At 35.9% G+C, this 16171-nt stretch overlaps 1 protein-coding gene across 2 annotated transcripts in view; it reads right to left on the minus strand.

The window, feature by feature from the left end:
* Window positions 1-16171, minus strand: part of COP1 (COP1 E3 ubiquitin ligase) — a 227994-nt gene that overhangs the window by 103978 nt on the left and 107845 nt on the right. For both annotated transcript variants that reach the window (XM_029935120.1, XM_029935121.1), the window contains 3 exons: window positions 3627-3770; window positions 1131-1239; window positions 638-719 (listed from right to left, as the gene is read on the minus strand). In XM_029935120.1, coding sequence (XP_029790980.1) covers window positions 638-719; window positions 1131-1239; window positions 3627-3770 — 335 coding nt within the window. The remainder of the gene's footprint in view (window positions 1-637; window positions 720-1130; window positions 1240-3626; window positions 3771-16171) is intronic.

Here is a 16171-nt window from a genome sequence, read left to right on the forward strand (position 1 = left end):
AGCTCAGGTCATGATCTCACAGTTTGTGGGTTCGAGCCCCGCATTGGGTTCTGTGCTGTGTCTCTCTTTCTCTCTCTGCCCCTCCCCTGTTCACGCTCTGTCTCTCAAAAATAAATAAATGTAAAAAAAAAAAACCCAATCTATTAACAGGGCTTTATAAATCTAATGGTGAGAAGAACCAGGCCAAAACAAAAGTAAGGATAACTGAAAAAAGTGAATAGTAAAGATGGATATTCAAGAAAAACAGAAGAGGTCAATCAAAATGGCAGGAAAAATGGAGAACTTTCCCTTAAGATAAACTTCATTAAAAGACTTTAGCATACAAGAGAAATTTAATATAACTTAAAACAGAGACGTCTAAATATTTCAGCAAAAAGTTCAATTTGATGGTATATATAAAAGAACTGGTTATAAAAATGTCACCATGGGACATGAATCCAAAAACACTACTATAATGAAGATAGAGTATATTCATTTTTCTTTCACTCCAAAAGACAGATTTTTGTGCTTATTCTTAGAACAATAATCATAAAGGACTGCTACAAGTTTTAATAAAGATCTGTATCCCTGCCAGTAAAGGGAATCAAGTTGGGGGTAAGGACATGGGGGCAAGAAGGAGAGGAGATTCAGACTGTACCTTTTGCATCATCAGAACCTGAAGCCAGGAGTTTAGGGTCCATCAAATTAAAGTCAACACTCCAGCACCTTTTCTCATGCTCCTGGACACAGAAGGAAGACAAAGTGGTCTCAGACAGAATACAGATGTTAGAATAAATAAAGCAAAAAGTTTGATATCAATGTATTACTCTGGTGGAAGGGAGAGAAAACAGGCTATGAAAACAAATGAGATGCAAAGTGGTTCCAAAACTATTCAGATCTACATATTTTATTGCTTTTGGAAATTCACTTGACACATTCTATAAATGTAAAACAAGTCTGAAGAGAAGCTTCTGAAAAGCAGTATTTGGTATTATATAGGTGAAAAAGCTAATTTTAAATTAGCTTTTTAATTTTAAAAAGCTAAACAGTGGCTTTAAATTTGTAATGATAAATAAGGCACATAAATGCCTATGACTGTTAAGAAAGTAAAAATGTGATTCTTAAAACGAGTGACTAGTATCCTTATTTACCTGATAGACCTTTGACCTCTGTCCTGTGAATCCATCCCATAGGATGACGGTGCCTTCATAATCACTGCTGGCTAACAGGTTCTTGTGGTAACTACTCCAACTGATACAGCTGAAAGAAAGAAAGAAAGATAGTTAAGTCTTACTTCATGTAAAAATAAATAGCAACAAATACAAAGAATTCTGATGTATTCAGAAAGATTAGAACCCTTTTAAAATGGTCTACATGACTTTATAATCCTTAATCTGCCCACGACACATGTGGGAAAAAATACATCAAATAACTCCCTACTTTTTCTATTGAACTGCCAAGTCACGAACCTTACCATTATTCACACTGATCACTAGCCGAAAGATGGACATAAGCCTAAAGCTGCCAGTGGCCACCTTTCATATATGAGTTGAGCATATCTATGCATGAAAACAGAAAGCAAACAGGACACAAAGCATGCCACAGCCGAAAGACAGAAACTTAATCAAATTGGACAGGCCCCGATATCAAGTGGTGCTGAATCATATAAACTAATAAACTAATCTGACTGAATTGGGTTTCTGTATTCACCAAAAAAAAAAAAAATCTTACAAGCTTAGGACTGAAATTCCAATTGAAAGAATTTTAACAGTTAGAATTAAGCATAATTTAAACATTTATTTCAGCTATTCTAAGTTATAAGTGCTCCAAAACTGAGTGAGAATGCATCTAAAATTATATGCTTTTGGTAAGACACATAAGTGAAGGAAGCATATGATAAAAGCTAATGTATATTAAGGAAAAAGCCACTTCAAAAGCAATTAATCTTGGGGCGCCTGGGTGGCTCAGTCGGTTAAGCCTCCGACATCTGCTCAGGTCATGATCTCACAGTTCCGTGGGTTTGAGCCCCGCATCAGGTTCTGTGCTGACAGCTTGGAGCCTAGAGCCTGTTTCAGATTCTGTGTCTCCCTCTCTCTCTGCCCCTCCCCCACTCATGCTCTGTCTCTCTCTATCTCAAAAATAAACTATTTAAAAAAAAGCAATTAACCTAGATGATTTTAAAGCATATGAAAATAGCAAAGTCTTTTGCTCCCTACTGGTTATATTCATGCTAAATTTCAGAAACTATGAGTTCATTTGCATGTTTACATATACTTAATGGATTTCTGGGAGAAATTATACAGAGAGCTAAAAGAGCTAAATTTTAGAGTTAGATAGACCTGAGCTCAAATTCTAGATCTGTCACTTTAACAGTTGTGGGTTGGGGTAGTTTAGTTCCCTTTCACAACCTGTGCACTCCAAATTGCTTCAGGTGTGCTTATACACTGATCCTTTCAGTCTTTAGCTCATAGCTTCCAGCCTTCAACAGTTTCTTCCTTTTACTCCAACATAACAAAACATATTGCCATATTATTACATATGTAATTCACTCAGGTAAAACAGGTATAAGGATAACTGGAAAATGTTCAAAGTTCTAAGCAAATTTATTATTAGATGCGTTCCTTGTATCATTCGATTTTAAGCCAGTGCCTGAGAGTTACTTAGGAAGCTTGTTTATAAAAGGTAAACGCTCTAATCCACATTTCATTACAGTGACATTTACTAGGCATCTTGATAACGGCCAAGTAGTGTGCTAAGCGCACTGTGTGGATTTATTTAAAGTAAAATCCTATGAAACAGGTATTACTATTATGGCCCCCATTTCATAAATAAGTGGCACAACAAGGTTAAAAAACTACCTGTTTGAATCCTTACTCCTCCAGAGACTAGCTGTGTGATCCTATGCAAGTTAATTAACCTGTCTGTACCTCAGCTTCCTTTTACATAAAAATGAGACAGTATCTCATAGTTAAGTCTACTTAAGATAAAATACTTAGGACAATGCTTGCCAAATAAGAATTCAATAAAGTTATATCTTATTCGTGTTATTTTCTTTCCACTTAGAATAAAATAACTATAACAGATTCTCAATGACGAGCACCACTAATAAATGAGCAGGCTCACAAATTATCAGTCTACCATTTTTAGGAATGAATTAGGAGATGAAAAGGAAAGCTGTAACAAATACATTAGATAAATACTGTAATATTTGCTATATCGTTAACATTATTAAAATGAGCATATATACACACACATACTATATATGTAATTCATCCAGGTAAAATATAATTAGAAAATGTTCAAAGTTCTAAATAAATTTATTATTAGACGCTTTCCATGTATCATTCCATTTTAAGCCAGCACTTTTGAGAATTGCTTAGGAAGCTTGTTAAAAAAACTCCAGATTCTAAGATTCCTTTGAGATTTTGGGGGGGATAGATCTGAAGTAATTCCCAGTTTCCTGCATTCTTTAACAGTATTCCAGGTTTGGAGAGCATTCATTATGAACTCTAACCCTTATAATGTGAAACTTAAATAGACTTGAATAAGGAGTCTCACAGAAAGGTAAAACAACAAACTCATACTAATTACAGATACTAATTGTTATACACATGCTATATTGTGTCCAAAAAACATAATCTTAGTACCTGATTTTGGAATTGCAGGTCATTTCATTTTCAGGGTAATGAATATCCACGGCATCTTGAATGACTGTGCCATACTCGTAGACTTTAATCTTCTTTGTAACTCCAGCAATTGCAAAATAGTCACAATCCCGGTCAAATTCAATGCTACGGAAGCGAGTGTATATTTGGTCAGGAAGACTATTTGCCTATCCCTGTGACATTTACAATGACAACAGTTCAGAGGTTTTTCTATTTCTAAAGTCATTCTGTCTACAAGAATAAAGGATCTACTTGAAATGCCCTCAAATTGGAGTAGGCTCTATGTCCAGATAAAGTCATTACCAAGACATATCAAATTACAAGTGGCAGGGAACTGTGCATAGCTACACAATTCTGCTTAGAGATCATTCTTTTATTCCTAGACACTTGACATGTTTTTCAAATAGCTTTAGTAACCATATTACAGCTTACTCAACTGTAAAGGCTAACAAGTTAAATTATACAAGTAGTGACAAAAGATTTAATGGTTTGGTATATTAAAAAGTATGTCAAAAGAGAATTACCAATTAATCTTTTTATAAATTCCAACTATTTCCCTTCTATCACTTTGTGAGGATGACAGAATTTCACAGTGTTTAATATTACTTTAATAAATAAATTAGTACACACACTGAATTATAGAAGTAATTAAAGGGTGATGACAAAGGTATAAAAAATGGTCATTAAATTATCATTATGTTCCCCAAATCCATTTCTAATCTCCCAAAGATGATCTGATTTATGAGCCCCCCAATATGGATTTCTTATGCCACAAACAAAGGAAAAATTAAAAATCTCCTTTTTCTTAGAATTCCTTTGGGAATTTGCTCCTCTCTTACTGACATCCTATACAAGCTTCAAATTAAGACACTTCAAAGAAAAGGAAAAAGACTTTATTCACCTTTCTAGAACTTAACTTGGAACCTCAACAAAGGTGTTATAGGACCAGCAAGAAATTTAAATAACCTAATGTGAAATGAATCATCACATCCATTATTTCTCAACGAGTTAAACATTTTTTTCTATAAGCTTAGCCATAAGGCCCGAAAATACGAAGAATTCTCACTGATCTACAATTAAGTGCACAATAATAGCTAACATTCACTGACCACTAGGCATAACCACTGCACATATAAATTCATGTAATCTCCATAATAACCTTATGAGATAGGTATTATCTTTGTCCACATTTTACACATGAGAAAATGAAGGGTTGGAGGGGAAGCAATTTGCCTTAAATTAATCAGCTAGTAAGTGAATAAGACAATATAATACTCTGCATATATCAAGTAGTCATAAAATGCATATAAATACTGACATGGCATACCTTTCATTCTGGGTTACCTGTGATATCCTGTTACAGAACAGTTAATGATTACTTAACAATTTAGTAAAAAGCTCGCTAAGCTAACGACGAATAAAAGAAACAGGTACACAGAATATTTTGCACAAAAACACTCTGAGATGCTCACTTTTTAATATAGCTTTAAACCCTTTATTTTATAGTATTTAAAATATTTGCATTCAATGTCACTGACTATAGCACAAATCAGCAAATACTCCCTCGAATAAAATATGACTAGTGGCACTGCAAGGCATTTATTTGTACAACCACCAAAACCCAACTGCTGACTCAGCGGTCATCTGCACTATGGATTCTAATGCAGCATAACCATATCGATACGACTATTCATCGATCCTGACTCAATTTATACCCACAGCCTAATGGCACTGAAGGAGAAATATTATTGTGTCTGGCAAAGAACAGTTATCAGAACCGAAATCCTATCCTTAACTTAAAAGGTTAGGTATGGCTAATACCTCAAGGAAGAAAGCACTAGTTAAATTACCCCTAAATACTTTTACTACACCTACAAACAGACATAGCTAATAAATCAACAGCATTCCAGTGTTGTTCAGAAAAAAATAATAGGTCATTCCCAAACTATTAGTTTTTAAGAAAAACTAAATTTAAACACTAGATTATTAAAATAACAGTCCAAAGACACTGCAGGGAGAAAACTGTCATATAAATAAAAATGTTATCTGTCAAAAGAATTGATTTGATGATGTAAATAAGTTAATAAGTCTATTATTTCTTCTGTTGCTACACTGTTATTCAAGATGCCTCTCTCTTTTTTCAACAAAGTCTATTATTTAGCTGCATTAGCTAATTCTTACCTCTCATGCTAAAAAATTAACTTTATATTCTGACTTTATTGTTATTTTCTTACATTCTGCTTATGTTTTCTTTTTAAATATTGGGATATCAAGGATCTATATAGTATTGTTTTTTAATATTCTGGGATACTGAGGTTTCTTCATAATTTAACAAAATAATAAACAATAATAGAAATGCTGATCAAAAAGTAAAAAAAAAAATTATCCCTAGTAAACTTTTTAAGTTGTTGTTTTCTTGGGTTGAGTGTGTGTGTGTGTGTGTGTGTGTGTGTGTGTGTGTGTGAAAGATAGCAGGTGAGAGAGTGGGGAAAGGGCAAAGGGAAGGAGAGAGAATCCCAAGCAGGCTCTGTAATGCCAGGTGCAAAGTCCAACACAGGCTCAATTCCACTAACTGTGAGATCAGGACCTGACCCAGAATCTAAGTCAGAGACAGACTGAGCCACCCAGGCGCCTCCAGGAAATACTAATAGAAGGGAAAGGAAACCAACGCTGCCTTAAAAAAAAAAAAAGAAAAGAAAAGAAAAGGTATTTCCACATTACTAAGACTCAGGATTTAGGTCCTTCCAAACACTGAATCATTTGTTCCCAAGCTTTAATAGATTTAATCATATCTGATCCCAAACAAACATAATTAGATTCTAAAAGCATATCATGCAACAACTCAAATGAACAATGTAGTTTTCAGGTACAGACAGTGTTTCAGAGCTACTCCAAAATGGATGGCCTCTTATTTCACAGCACAATATTTCAGCTGCTTTAATTATGAAGTCTGATAACACAAACAAAAATAATAAACAGTGACTAGTTAAACTGAAACAAAAACAAAATGAAAAGTAATTCATTCAAACATACCTGCTTGTGCAATTAAACTCAAAATATTTTGTATTAAGTTCTGCTTGTTATACAAAATTCATTTCTGCTATATACCATCACCAGTAACTCTTTTTTAAGTTTATTTATTTATTTATTTTGAGAGAGAGAGTGGGAGAGTGAGCGAGCACTTGAGCAGAGGCTGGGCGGGAGAACCCCAGGCAGGCTCCACGGTCAGGGCAGAGCCCAATGCGGGGCTCAAATCTGCAAACTGTGAGATGGTGACCTGAGCTGAAATATAGTCAGACACTCAAGCAACCTAGCCACCCTGGCACCTCATCCCCAGTAATTCTTAAAGCAAGTGGCTTGTGAAAGTTTACTGCAATAATGAGTTCAGTTTCACAGAATTTTTTTTAAATTTCAAAATACACAAACATTTGGTTTGAAAAATAGTATCAATGGGGACTTATTTTAAACATGGGAATAAACTGTCTTTTTCTTTCATACTTGGAATGTTTCAACTGTTTTTAAAAAGTAATTTATTTAAACAGTTGTAAAATGTTAATTCAGTTGTAGGAAACTGGCTGTAGGCTTTTTCGAAAGGGCCATCATTGATTGAGCGAGCCTCCAGGCAACTGACGGCCCAGGAAAGCTGATCACCACACACCTCAGGTACAGGTGGCGCAAAACACTGGAAGATGGCACTATCCCAAGAAGGGAATTGTTTCAGTGCTCCCACCGTGCCATACTGTTTTTGCAATTATAAAACAAATATTAACAAAGTGGATTAATATCCCTAACACTAGAATCCGATTTATCAAAAGAAAATGTAGAGTGAACACAGTTGTTAGAGGTCTAATTCATCACCATGATAGTGTGCCTCAAGAGACAGAGGCTGGTATTATTTGAAAGAAACAAAGAAATTGGCCATTTTAACGAAAGGAAAGAGGCAGATCTTTAAAGAATACAAACACAGGTAAATAAATAAGAATTGATGTTATTCAATTGACTTTCTCCCAAATCAATCAATAATAATAGCTAAACCTTCCATACCATACATAATACTATGTATAAAGCACTGCGTTAAGCACTTCACATAAAATATATTTGATCTTCAAATCTCCATTGTATACATAAGGAACCTAAGTTATACTGATGTTAAGTAATTTGCCCAAACTTCACTAGATAATTCAAATTCAAGCCATCTGGTTCCAGAGTCTATGCTCTCAATCACTATACAAAACTTCCATTTTAATGAGAACACAAGGACTGGTCTTCAAATAACACATACAAAGGCAAAATAAACAATAACAATAACATAATTACACATATTATATACATGATAGTAACAAATGACATATTCATCCTGTACAACAAGTTAAACAGAGAGAGATAAGAAGAGTAATGTAGTCTCACAGGATCTGTAATTACTGGGAAAGATTATAATACAGTATCAGCAAACGCCAAATGATAAGGATGAAAGATGCTACAGAAATTCAGGAGTCACTGATTACTGAGGCCTAATGCAAGAAAGTGGATGATGCATGAATAGTCTCGCCCATCAAATATCCAGCATGCCTGTTTTATTTTTTAATGTTTGTTTGTTCATGGGAGAGAGCACGGCACGCGCATGAGAGAGAGAGAGAGCGCAAGAGAGAGTGAGTGCATGAGTGAGCAAGTGGCAAGCAAGGGAAGGGCAGAGAGAGGAAAACAGAAGATCCCAAGCAGGCTCCATGCTGTCAGTGCAGAGCCCAACATGGGGCTCAAACTCACAAACTGTGAGATCATAATGAGCTGCAAGTGACTGAGCCATCCAGGTGCTCCCCCCCGCCCCCGCCCCCCCACAGCATGCCTGTTATCTGCCAAATGCTGACCTAGCTGATGGAAACAGGATGCTAAAAAACCAGAACACAACATTTGAGAAATTCACATAAATATGAATGAGGCACGCATTAAAACTAACCTGGGCTAGTGCAATAGTTTCTCTACAGAGTCGGCTACTCCTGCCTTTCCTGTTTTCTAATCCATTTGAAGAACTGATAAAAAAGGTAAATTTTCAAAAATACAGCTCTGTTCACACAATTCTCCTCATTTACTACCATGTAAAATCCATACTCCCAATTATTACAGAAGATTCACCATAAACAGGCCTGAATCCCTTCTTAAAACTTTTAAAAAATAAGTATACAGGCAATGGTTCAAAACGTGCACAAAGAAAAGTAGAGTTTTCCTCTGAATCTTGCCAAGTAAGCACCCAACCACCCTCCCTGGAGGCAACCAATAATTCCAGTTTATGCACACTACTAGCAGTACCCTGTGCATGAACAAGCCTCTGTGTGTTCATATTTTTATTAATTAAACATGTGGGATGAAATTCATACATATTGACTCACACCTTGCCCCCTCCACGGTATCTTGATATTCCTTTCATATCAGTACATATTAGGGTGACCTCATTCCCCCCCCCCACCCCGGTGGATGTATAGAATTCAAACATATGTATGTATCATAAATTAACTAGTTTTCCAATTACTTTCTAATCTTTCACTGCTAAGTAATGTTGCAAAAAAAAACCCTCCTAAGTGTGTCCTTCTTTCATGTATACAAGAATATTATTAAATTTACTTAGAATATGAAGTGCTAGGTCAAAAGTTACATGCATTTTATGTTTTTAATGTTTGTTTATTTTTAGGGGAGAGAGAGCAAGTGAGAGAGAGCACGAGCGACCAGGAGCATGAGCAGGAGTAGGGGCAGAGAGAAGGAGACACAAAATCCAAAGCAGACCCTACGCTCTGAGCTGTCAGCACAGAGCCCAACACAAGGGTCAAACTCAAAAACTAGGAAATCATGACCTGACTTTTACCTTCTTAATCTAACTGAAACCTGGCTTTTTGAAAAACGCTGCTTCCCTTGAAGTCCTTTCACGTTCCATGGTTCAAGTAGTTCTGGAAATGAAGTCTGTGTTCTCCAGGCTACACACAGCTTCTTCCAGCCATTTTCACTCTCTCCCAGCTACAAATCTCCTGTAATTTACACAACTCCTCCCTCGTCCTGATACCAATGCAGGAAGGAGTTCTTGGAAATTTTAACTTCTAGCTCGCTATCACTCTTTCCAAATCTACTCTTGCCCTATTTCTTCTTCTTCTTCTTCTTCATTTTTTAAAAATTATTTATCTATTTTGAGAGAGAGAAAAAGAGTGCCACTCCTGTGAGTGTGACAGCAGGGGAGGGGTGGAGAGAGGGGATCCCAAGCAGGCTACGCATTGTCAACGCAGAGCCTGGTGCAGGGCTCAAACCCACGAACCATGAGATCATGACCTGAGCCAAAATCAAGAGGCAGACACTTACCCGACTGAGCCACCAAGGCACCCCAGCCCCAGTCCAACTTCTTAATAATTATGCAGATGATTAACTTCAGTAGCCTCATCAGTTTCTTGACTTTTTCTTCTCCAAAGATCTTTGTTAACATTCCACACAACCAGAATCATACCCTAGACTTTTTCATTACTAAGAACTTCATTTCCTCCATAATCTCAGTTTTACTTTATGACATATGGCTTTTTAACAACCACCTCCATTCTTGCTAGATGACCCTGTGTCTAAAAATCCTTCAAGCCTCCAAACCCAATGGGACCTAAAAATTCACTGATCTTAACATCACCATCACTCGATCCCCTTATGTATATCCACTTTCTTGTTTACCTATCATAAACTCCGTGGTCAATAATTAGAGAACTCCCTCCCATATAACAACATTCATCCACTGCTTTTAATTTTTATTTCTTGTATCTAACTTCCTTGGCAAAACGCTAATGCTAGTTAAATCTAACTCTCTACCCACTGTACACTTGGACTGGCACAGATGAACATGGTGAGAGAAAAGTATACAATCATATTCTCCAGTCTCATTTTAAATTCATCATCACTATTTTCAAGTGAGGCCTTAAGACTGCATAGTTTCATGGTAAATTTCCCTTGTACACATATTCTCCCATTTGGGTTAAAAAAAAAAAAAGGTACATAATGTCTTCATTCTTCTCAAATTTCCCCCTTCTCCTACCCCATAAAGTCACCTTCAGATTGTTTTGTTCTGCAGTTTAGCAGAAATATAAAAGAGTGAGAAGATAATTTCCAAAGGCTCCCACCACCACATCCCCAGTTTACCAGCATATATGTTCTGATACACTCTGCCACCTCTCCACTGACTCTGAAGGATCGAAGCTCCTCAACCTGACCAACGCGCCTACCTGTGTACTAGAGCTCAGCTCACCCCTAACCCGGGATTGCTTTCTCAATTCTCCTCCTCTCTTGATCCTTAATTTTCCACTCTCCCACTTCTTTCCCTTAAGCCTTTCAATATGTTTTCTTCAAGAAAAAACACAAAACATCTCTTATAATCTTTATTCCATTTTAGCTACCATCCTATTTCTTTCCTTTTTGATAGCAAAACTGTACAAAGTTATCCATACTCACTGACTCCAATTCTTCCCTTCCCATTCTCTTTAACCTATTGGAACCAAACTTTCATCTTCAGCACTAGAAATGCTCTATCAAGGTCAACAATGACCTTCAGTTTGCTAAATCTAATAGTCCCCTCTGAATTCTCTTATTTGAATATCAGCAACAGCTGACTTAAAGGATCACTCCCTCCTCAATAGAGTTGCTTCTTCTGGTACCTCGATGGCCACTCCATCACAGTATGCACTCACTGTTTGTTCCTTCTACTGTCTCCACTTTCACACTCAAGTAGCACCGAGTACAAGTATCCTTCTTCCTCTTCTTTCTTTCTACATGGTCTTCACTGGGGGATCTCATCTAGTCTTATGACTTTATATCTATACACTGATGATGATTAAAATGTTTAGCTACCAGACCTCTCTCTACATTATTGGTTCATGCCTACTTCAGCAGCTTCAATTTTAATCTAAGAGGTATCTTAATCCTTCCTAAACTGAGTTTCTGAATTCCCCACCAAGTATCTACCGTATCTTAGTAGCTAAACCCATCTCTCTCATTAATTAACAGCACCTCTTTCAGTTCAGCCTTCAAAACAGAGAACAGAAGCTAATCACTTAACAGCTCACTGCCACCACTCTCATCCAAGCTACCATTATCTCATGTCTGTCTTATTATAATAGGCTCCAAATGGATATTCCTGCTTCCATACTTGACCCTTAGAGTCCATTTTCAAACAGTCAAATAATCACTCCTTTGGTTCAAAATCTTTTAATGGCTTCCTACCCAACCTCATTAAAAAAAGGCAAAGTGATTACAAAGCATGAAAAGATTGGGGCCCCCCTCCCCGTCCTCCAGTTATAGTGGCCCATTGCAAACCTAAGAACTTCCAAATCTATTCCCACCACAGGGGCCAATGCATCTGATAGTAGCTGAACCTGGCACTGCTCTCCTCCCAAACATATGTATGGCATACTCCCTCACTATCCTCAAGTGTTGACTCAAATGTTAGCTTATCACTAAGGCTATCTGTCTAATCTGTTTCAAAATGTAGCTCTCCACTCTCTCTTTCCTTCTGCTTTACTTTATCTGTAAGATTTTTTTTTAACTTATATCCTAGGAGTGCCTGGGTGGCTCCGTCGGTTGAGCGTCCGACTTCAGTTCAGGTCATGATTTCACCTTAGTGGGTTCAGCCCCGCATCACGCTCTGTGCTGACAACTGAGAGCCTGGAGCCTGCTTCAGCTTCTGTGTCGCCCTCTCTCTCTCTCTGCCCCTCCCCTGATCACACTATCTCCCTCTGTCTCTCATAAATAAATAAATGTTGGGGTGCCTGAGTGCTCAGTCAGTTGAGCATCCAGCTTTGGCTCAGGTCATGATCTCACAGTTCATGGGTTCCAGCCCCACGTCAGGCTCTGTGCTGACAGCTAGCTTGGAACCTGGAGCCTGTCTTTAGATTCTGTGTCTCCCTCTCTCGCTGACCCACCCCTGCTCATGCTGTCTCTCTCACGCTCAAACATAAATAAACACATTTAAAAAATTTTTTAATAAATGTTAAAATATTTTCAAAAAACGCTTATATCCTAATACTTGTTTTCTTCTACTATTGTCAAGTCTCACTTCTGTTCTATTCAGATATTCATTCCATCTGGAACTTATTTAAAATATGACAGCAGAGATATAAACTTATATTTTCCAGACCATTACCTAGTTGCCCCATTTACTGAAAAATATCTTTTCCCCACTTACTAGAAATGTGGTTTATGTGATATATCTAAATTCTTACAAGAATTTGAAATGACTGTACACATTATCTATTCTTTATTTGTACCAAGGTTTTAATTACTGATTCATCATAACATGTTGTGACATCTTGTAGGAATGAGTGTGCTTTCATTAATCTCTTTCTTCAGAATCTGCCCAGGTATTTTGCAACTATATTATTCTTAAAGTTTACACTAACTTATTTCTAATGTATCCTGATGGCACTTTCTTTGCAATCAGGTTGAATTTATAAATTTGTTCAGGGAAAAGTGATATTCTTGTGATACATAGTCTTTCCATCTAGGCATGTTATGCCTTTATTCAAATTTTGTTTCCTCAGCAGTTTTTAAAATTCTTTTAGATCTTCCACATTTCCAGTTAGGATCATTATTTTCCGTTTGAGAACTCTCCCTGTTTTTCCCATTGTAATTATCCTGAGTAGATTCTTTGTTCTCTTCTAGAATCAGTTCGAATCATTCATATTTCCTAGGAAATAATCCTTATCACCCAAGATCCCAAGTTTATTTACAATAAACATGAGCAAAGTAGTTTACTCATTTTTTTCCTACCAGTGTACCTATAATTATTTCCTCAGTTTCATTTTTTATTCTATGTATTTACAGTTTCTCCTAGTTGTACTTGATTAGGGTAACTAACAACCTGCATCTTTTGGTTGTTCTGAGAAGTTCATTAAAGGAATAATTCTGTCTTTAATAATTCATTCTTTTTTCCTTCTATTTTCTTTAGGTTTATTTCATCCTTTTCCTAACTTAGGCTCTTATTTTTACAATTTCCTTATCAGTTAAGTAGTTAAAACAAGGAATTTTATTTTGAGCACTATTATCTGTGTCCCATAAGTTCTATTATTTAGAAGTTTCATCAAAGTGGTTTCATTTCCACTTTGACCCTAGAGTTGCCAAATTAGAGTTTTTATGTTTATTTTGAGGGAGGGAGGGAGGGAGGGAGGGAGAGAGGGAGAGAGGGAGAGAGGGAGAGAGGGAGAGAGAGAGAGAGGGAGAGAGAGAGAGAGAGAGAGAGAGAATGAGAGAGCATGCACAAGAGTAGGGGAGGTGCAGAGAGAGGTGGGGAACAGAGGATCCATAGTGAGCTCTGCTCTGACAGCAGAGAGCCCATGCAGGGCTTGAACTCATGAACTGTGAGATCATGACCTGAGCCAAAGTCAGATGCTTAACCAACTGAGCCATCCATGCGCCTGTCAACTTAGCTTTTAAATTTCCATGTGGTAGGTTTTTCCTGTTTTCTAATTTTGTTATATGTGTCCAGTCTTACTGTATTGTGGTCAGAGAATGCTTTTTTAATTTTCTGTTTGAGATGTTATATATGATTTAGATTCTGTACCTTTTCTGATATTCAATTGACAGTTTAAAAGAAGTTATGTTCTCTATACCTGTTGGTATATGTGTTCTAACTTGCTAGTAATGTTATTTAAGGCTGCTATAATTGCTATATTTTTTGCTCCACTTAATTGTCATGGACTAAGATCTAATCTAATTTAAAGCTTCACACAACTAATGTATTTATTTTCTCTTATAGTTAACAGAGGGGTTTTCCAATCTATAAAGATATTTATAACTATTTAAACTTCATCATGGACTGAATTCTTATTATTAGGAAGTGGTGTGTGTGTGTGTGTGTGTGTGTGTGTGTGTGTGTGTGAGAGACAGAGACAGAGACAGAGACAAAGAGATTGAGGTTTAATGACTTCTAGCCTGAATTAAACCTTATTTTCAATATTCACAGCTCCAAGACTTAGGAACTAACTCTTATATATAGCATAGATTTATTCCTTATATTGTGATCTAATGTGAAGATATTTCCCTTCTGATGGGAGGCTTACCCTATTTAATCAATCACATATGTTGGCTTTTAAAGCTGTTATTTTACTTTGTGATATATATTGTTTCAGATGTATTTCCAATTAAAAACAATCTTTGGCCATCTGATTTTTCTGCTTTCTGCATGTTATTCTCATAAATGAGAACTGTAGTATTTCTATCTAGTGGCTATTTTTATGACTTTTATGAACTGCTATAGAAAGGAGTCAATGTATCTATTAAGTCCCTACTCTGAGCAAAGGACAAAGTTATTTAGGCTCTCCTTCTAGTCCTATTGATTGATTATACTGATTCTCTTAGAATTTATTTTTTTCAAAGATATTTATACCTCTCATCCTTTTGCAAGTGAAAAATCTATAATTATCTGAACATAGAAATGAATTCCATTATACATAAAGACAAACTAGTCTTGCATGTCTAATATTCACCAAATGTTCCAAATTTATTCATTTTAAGTAGGTTCAAGTATCTGACTATTCATTATATTGCCTAATGCAGTCAAAGAATTTACATATTAAGATGTATATATTATTTTGAATTATTCTCCTTTTATTTTCCTTTATATTAGAGTTAGGGAAATAATTTTTTTAATGTGTGTATTGGGGAAAAAACACCTATTAATTTTATTTCAGAAGAGTTTCAATGTACCAATAAACTTTATTTATGGAGACTGAAATCTGAATTTCATATATCTGTCACAAAAATTATTATTTTTCATTCAGTACTTTAAAAACACAAAACTATTCTTAGCTTGTGGGCTATATAAAACTAAGCAATGGGTCAGAATTGATTCACAAGTCTTAATTTACTGACCCCTGTCTTGAAAAAAATTTTTTTTCTCCATTCTCTCTGGTTATCATGAACAGCTGGAACAAATACACTATCTGACAAAGAGATCCTGGAACACTTGTAAATATCAAAAACGCATCTTGAGGACCTTTAAGATCAACATTCTTATTACCATGTTCTTCTCATTTAAGTCCCTAGCAAGTACTAATTTATACTTACTTTAGTTATAGACTCTTCATCTGTCCTAAAACATCTATTCTATGCACCTAATAACTGTTTCCTAGGATAACTGCTTTTTATCAGAGGAATTTGACAAGCTGAATGTAATTTCTGAAGTCAAAGATATATAAAAAGACTAAATAAAAACACTTACTAGAGGACAAAAAATAGGAGTTGGGAAAAACAAAACATATTTTGTCTCTAAAACTGTGATGATATTTTGTCCTCTTTGGAATGAGTTTCTATTTAGTAAAAGTAGTAAGATCCATATGTAAGCAAAAGTTCTAATTCTTTGCTTTTGAAATTAAAGTAGAAAAATATATTACATTTTTCAGTTCTGTACCCTCTAGTAATATTTAAAGAGCAACCAATAAAATTACAATATTTAATCATTAATGTCAATACTGCCATGCTTCATTAGAAACAAGAGAACTATGATATTAAGAAGCTATTCT

Source organism: Suricata suricatta, chromosome 3, assembly GCF_006229205.1.
Source record: "Suricata suricatta isolate VVHF042 chromosome 3, meerkat_22Aug2017_6uvM2_HiC, whole genome shotgun sequence".
Taxonomy (NCBI): Eukaryota; Metazoa; Chordata; class Mammalia; order Carnivora; family Herpestidae; genus Suricata; species Suricata suricatta.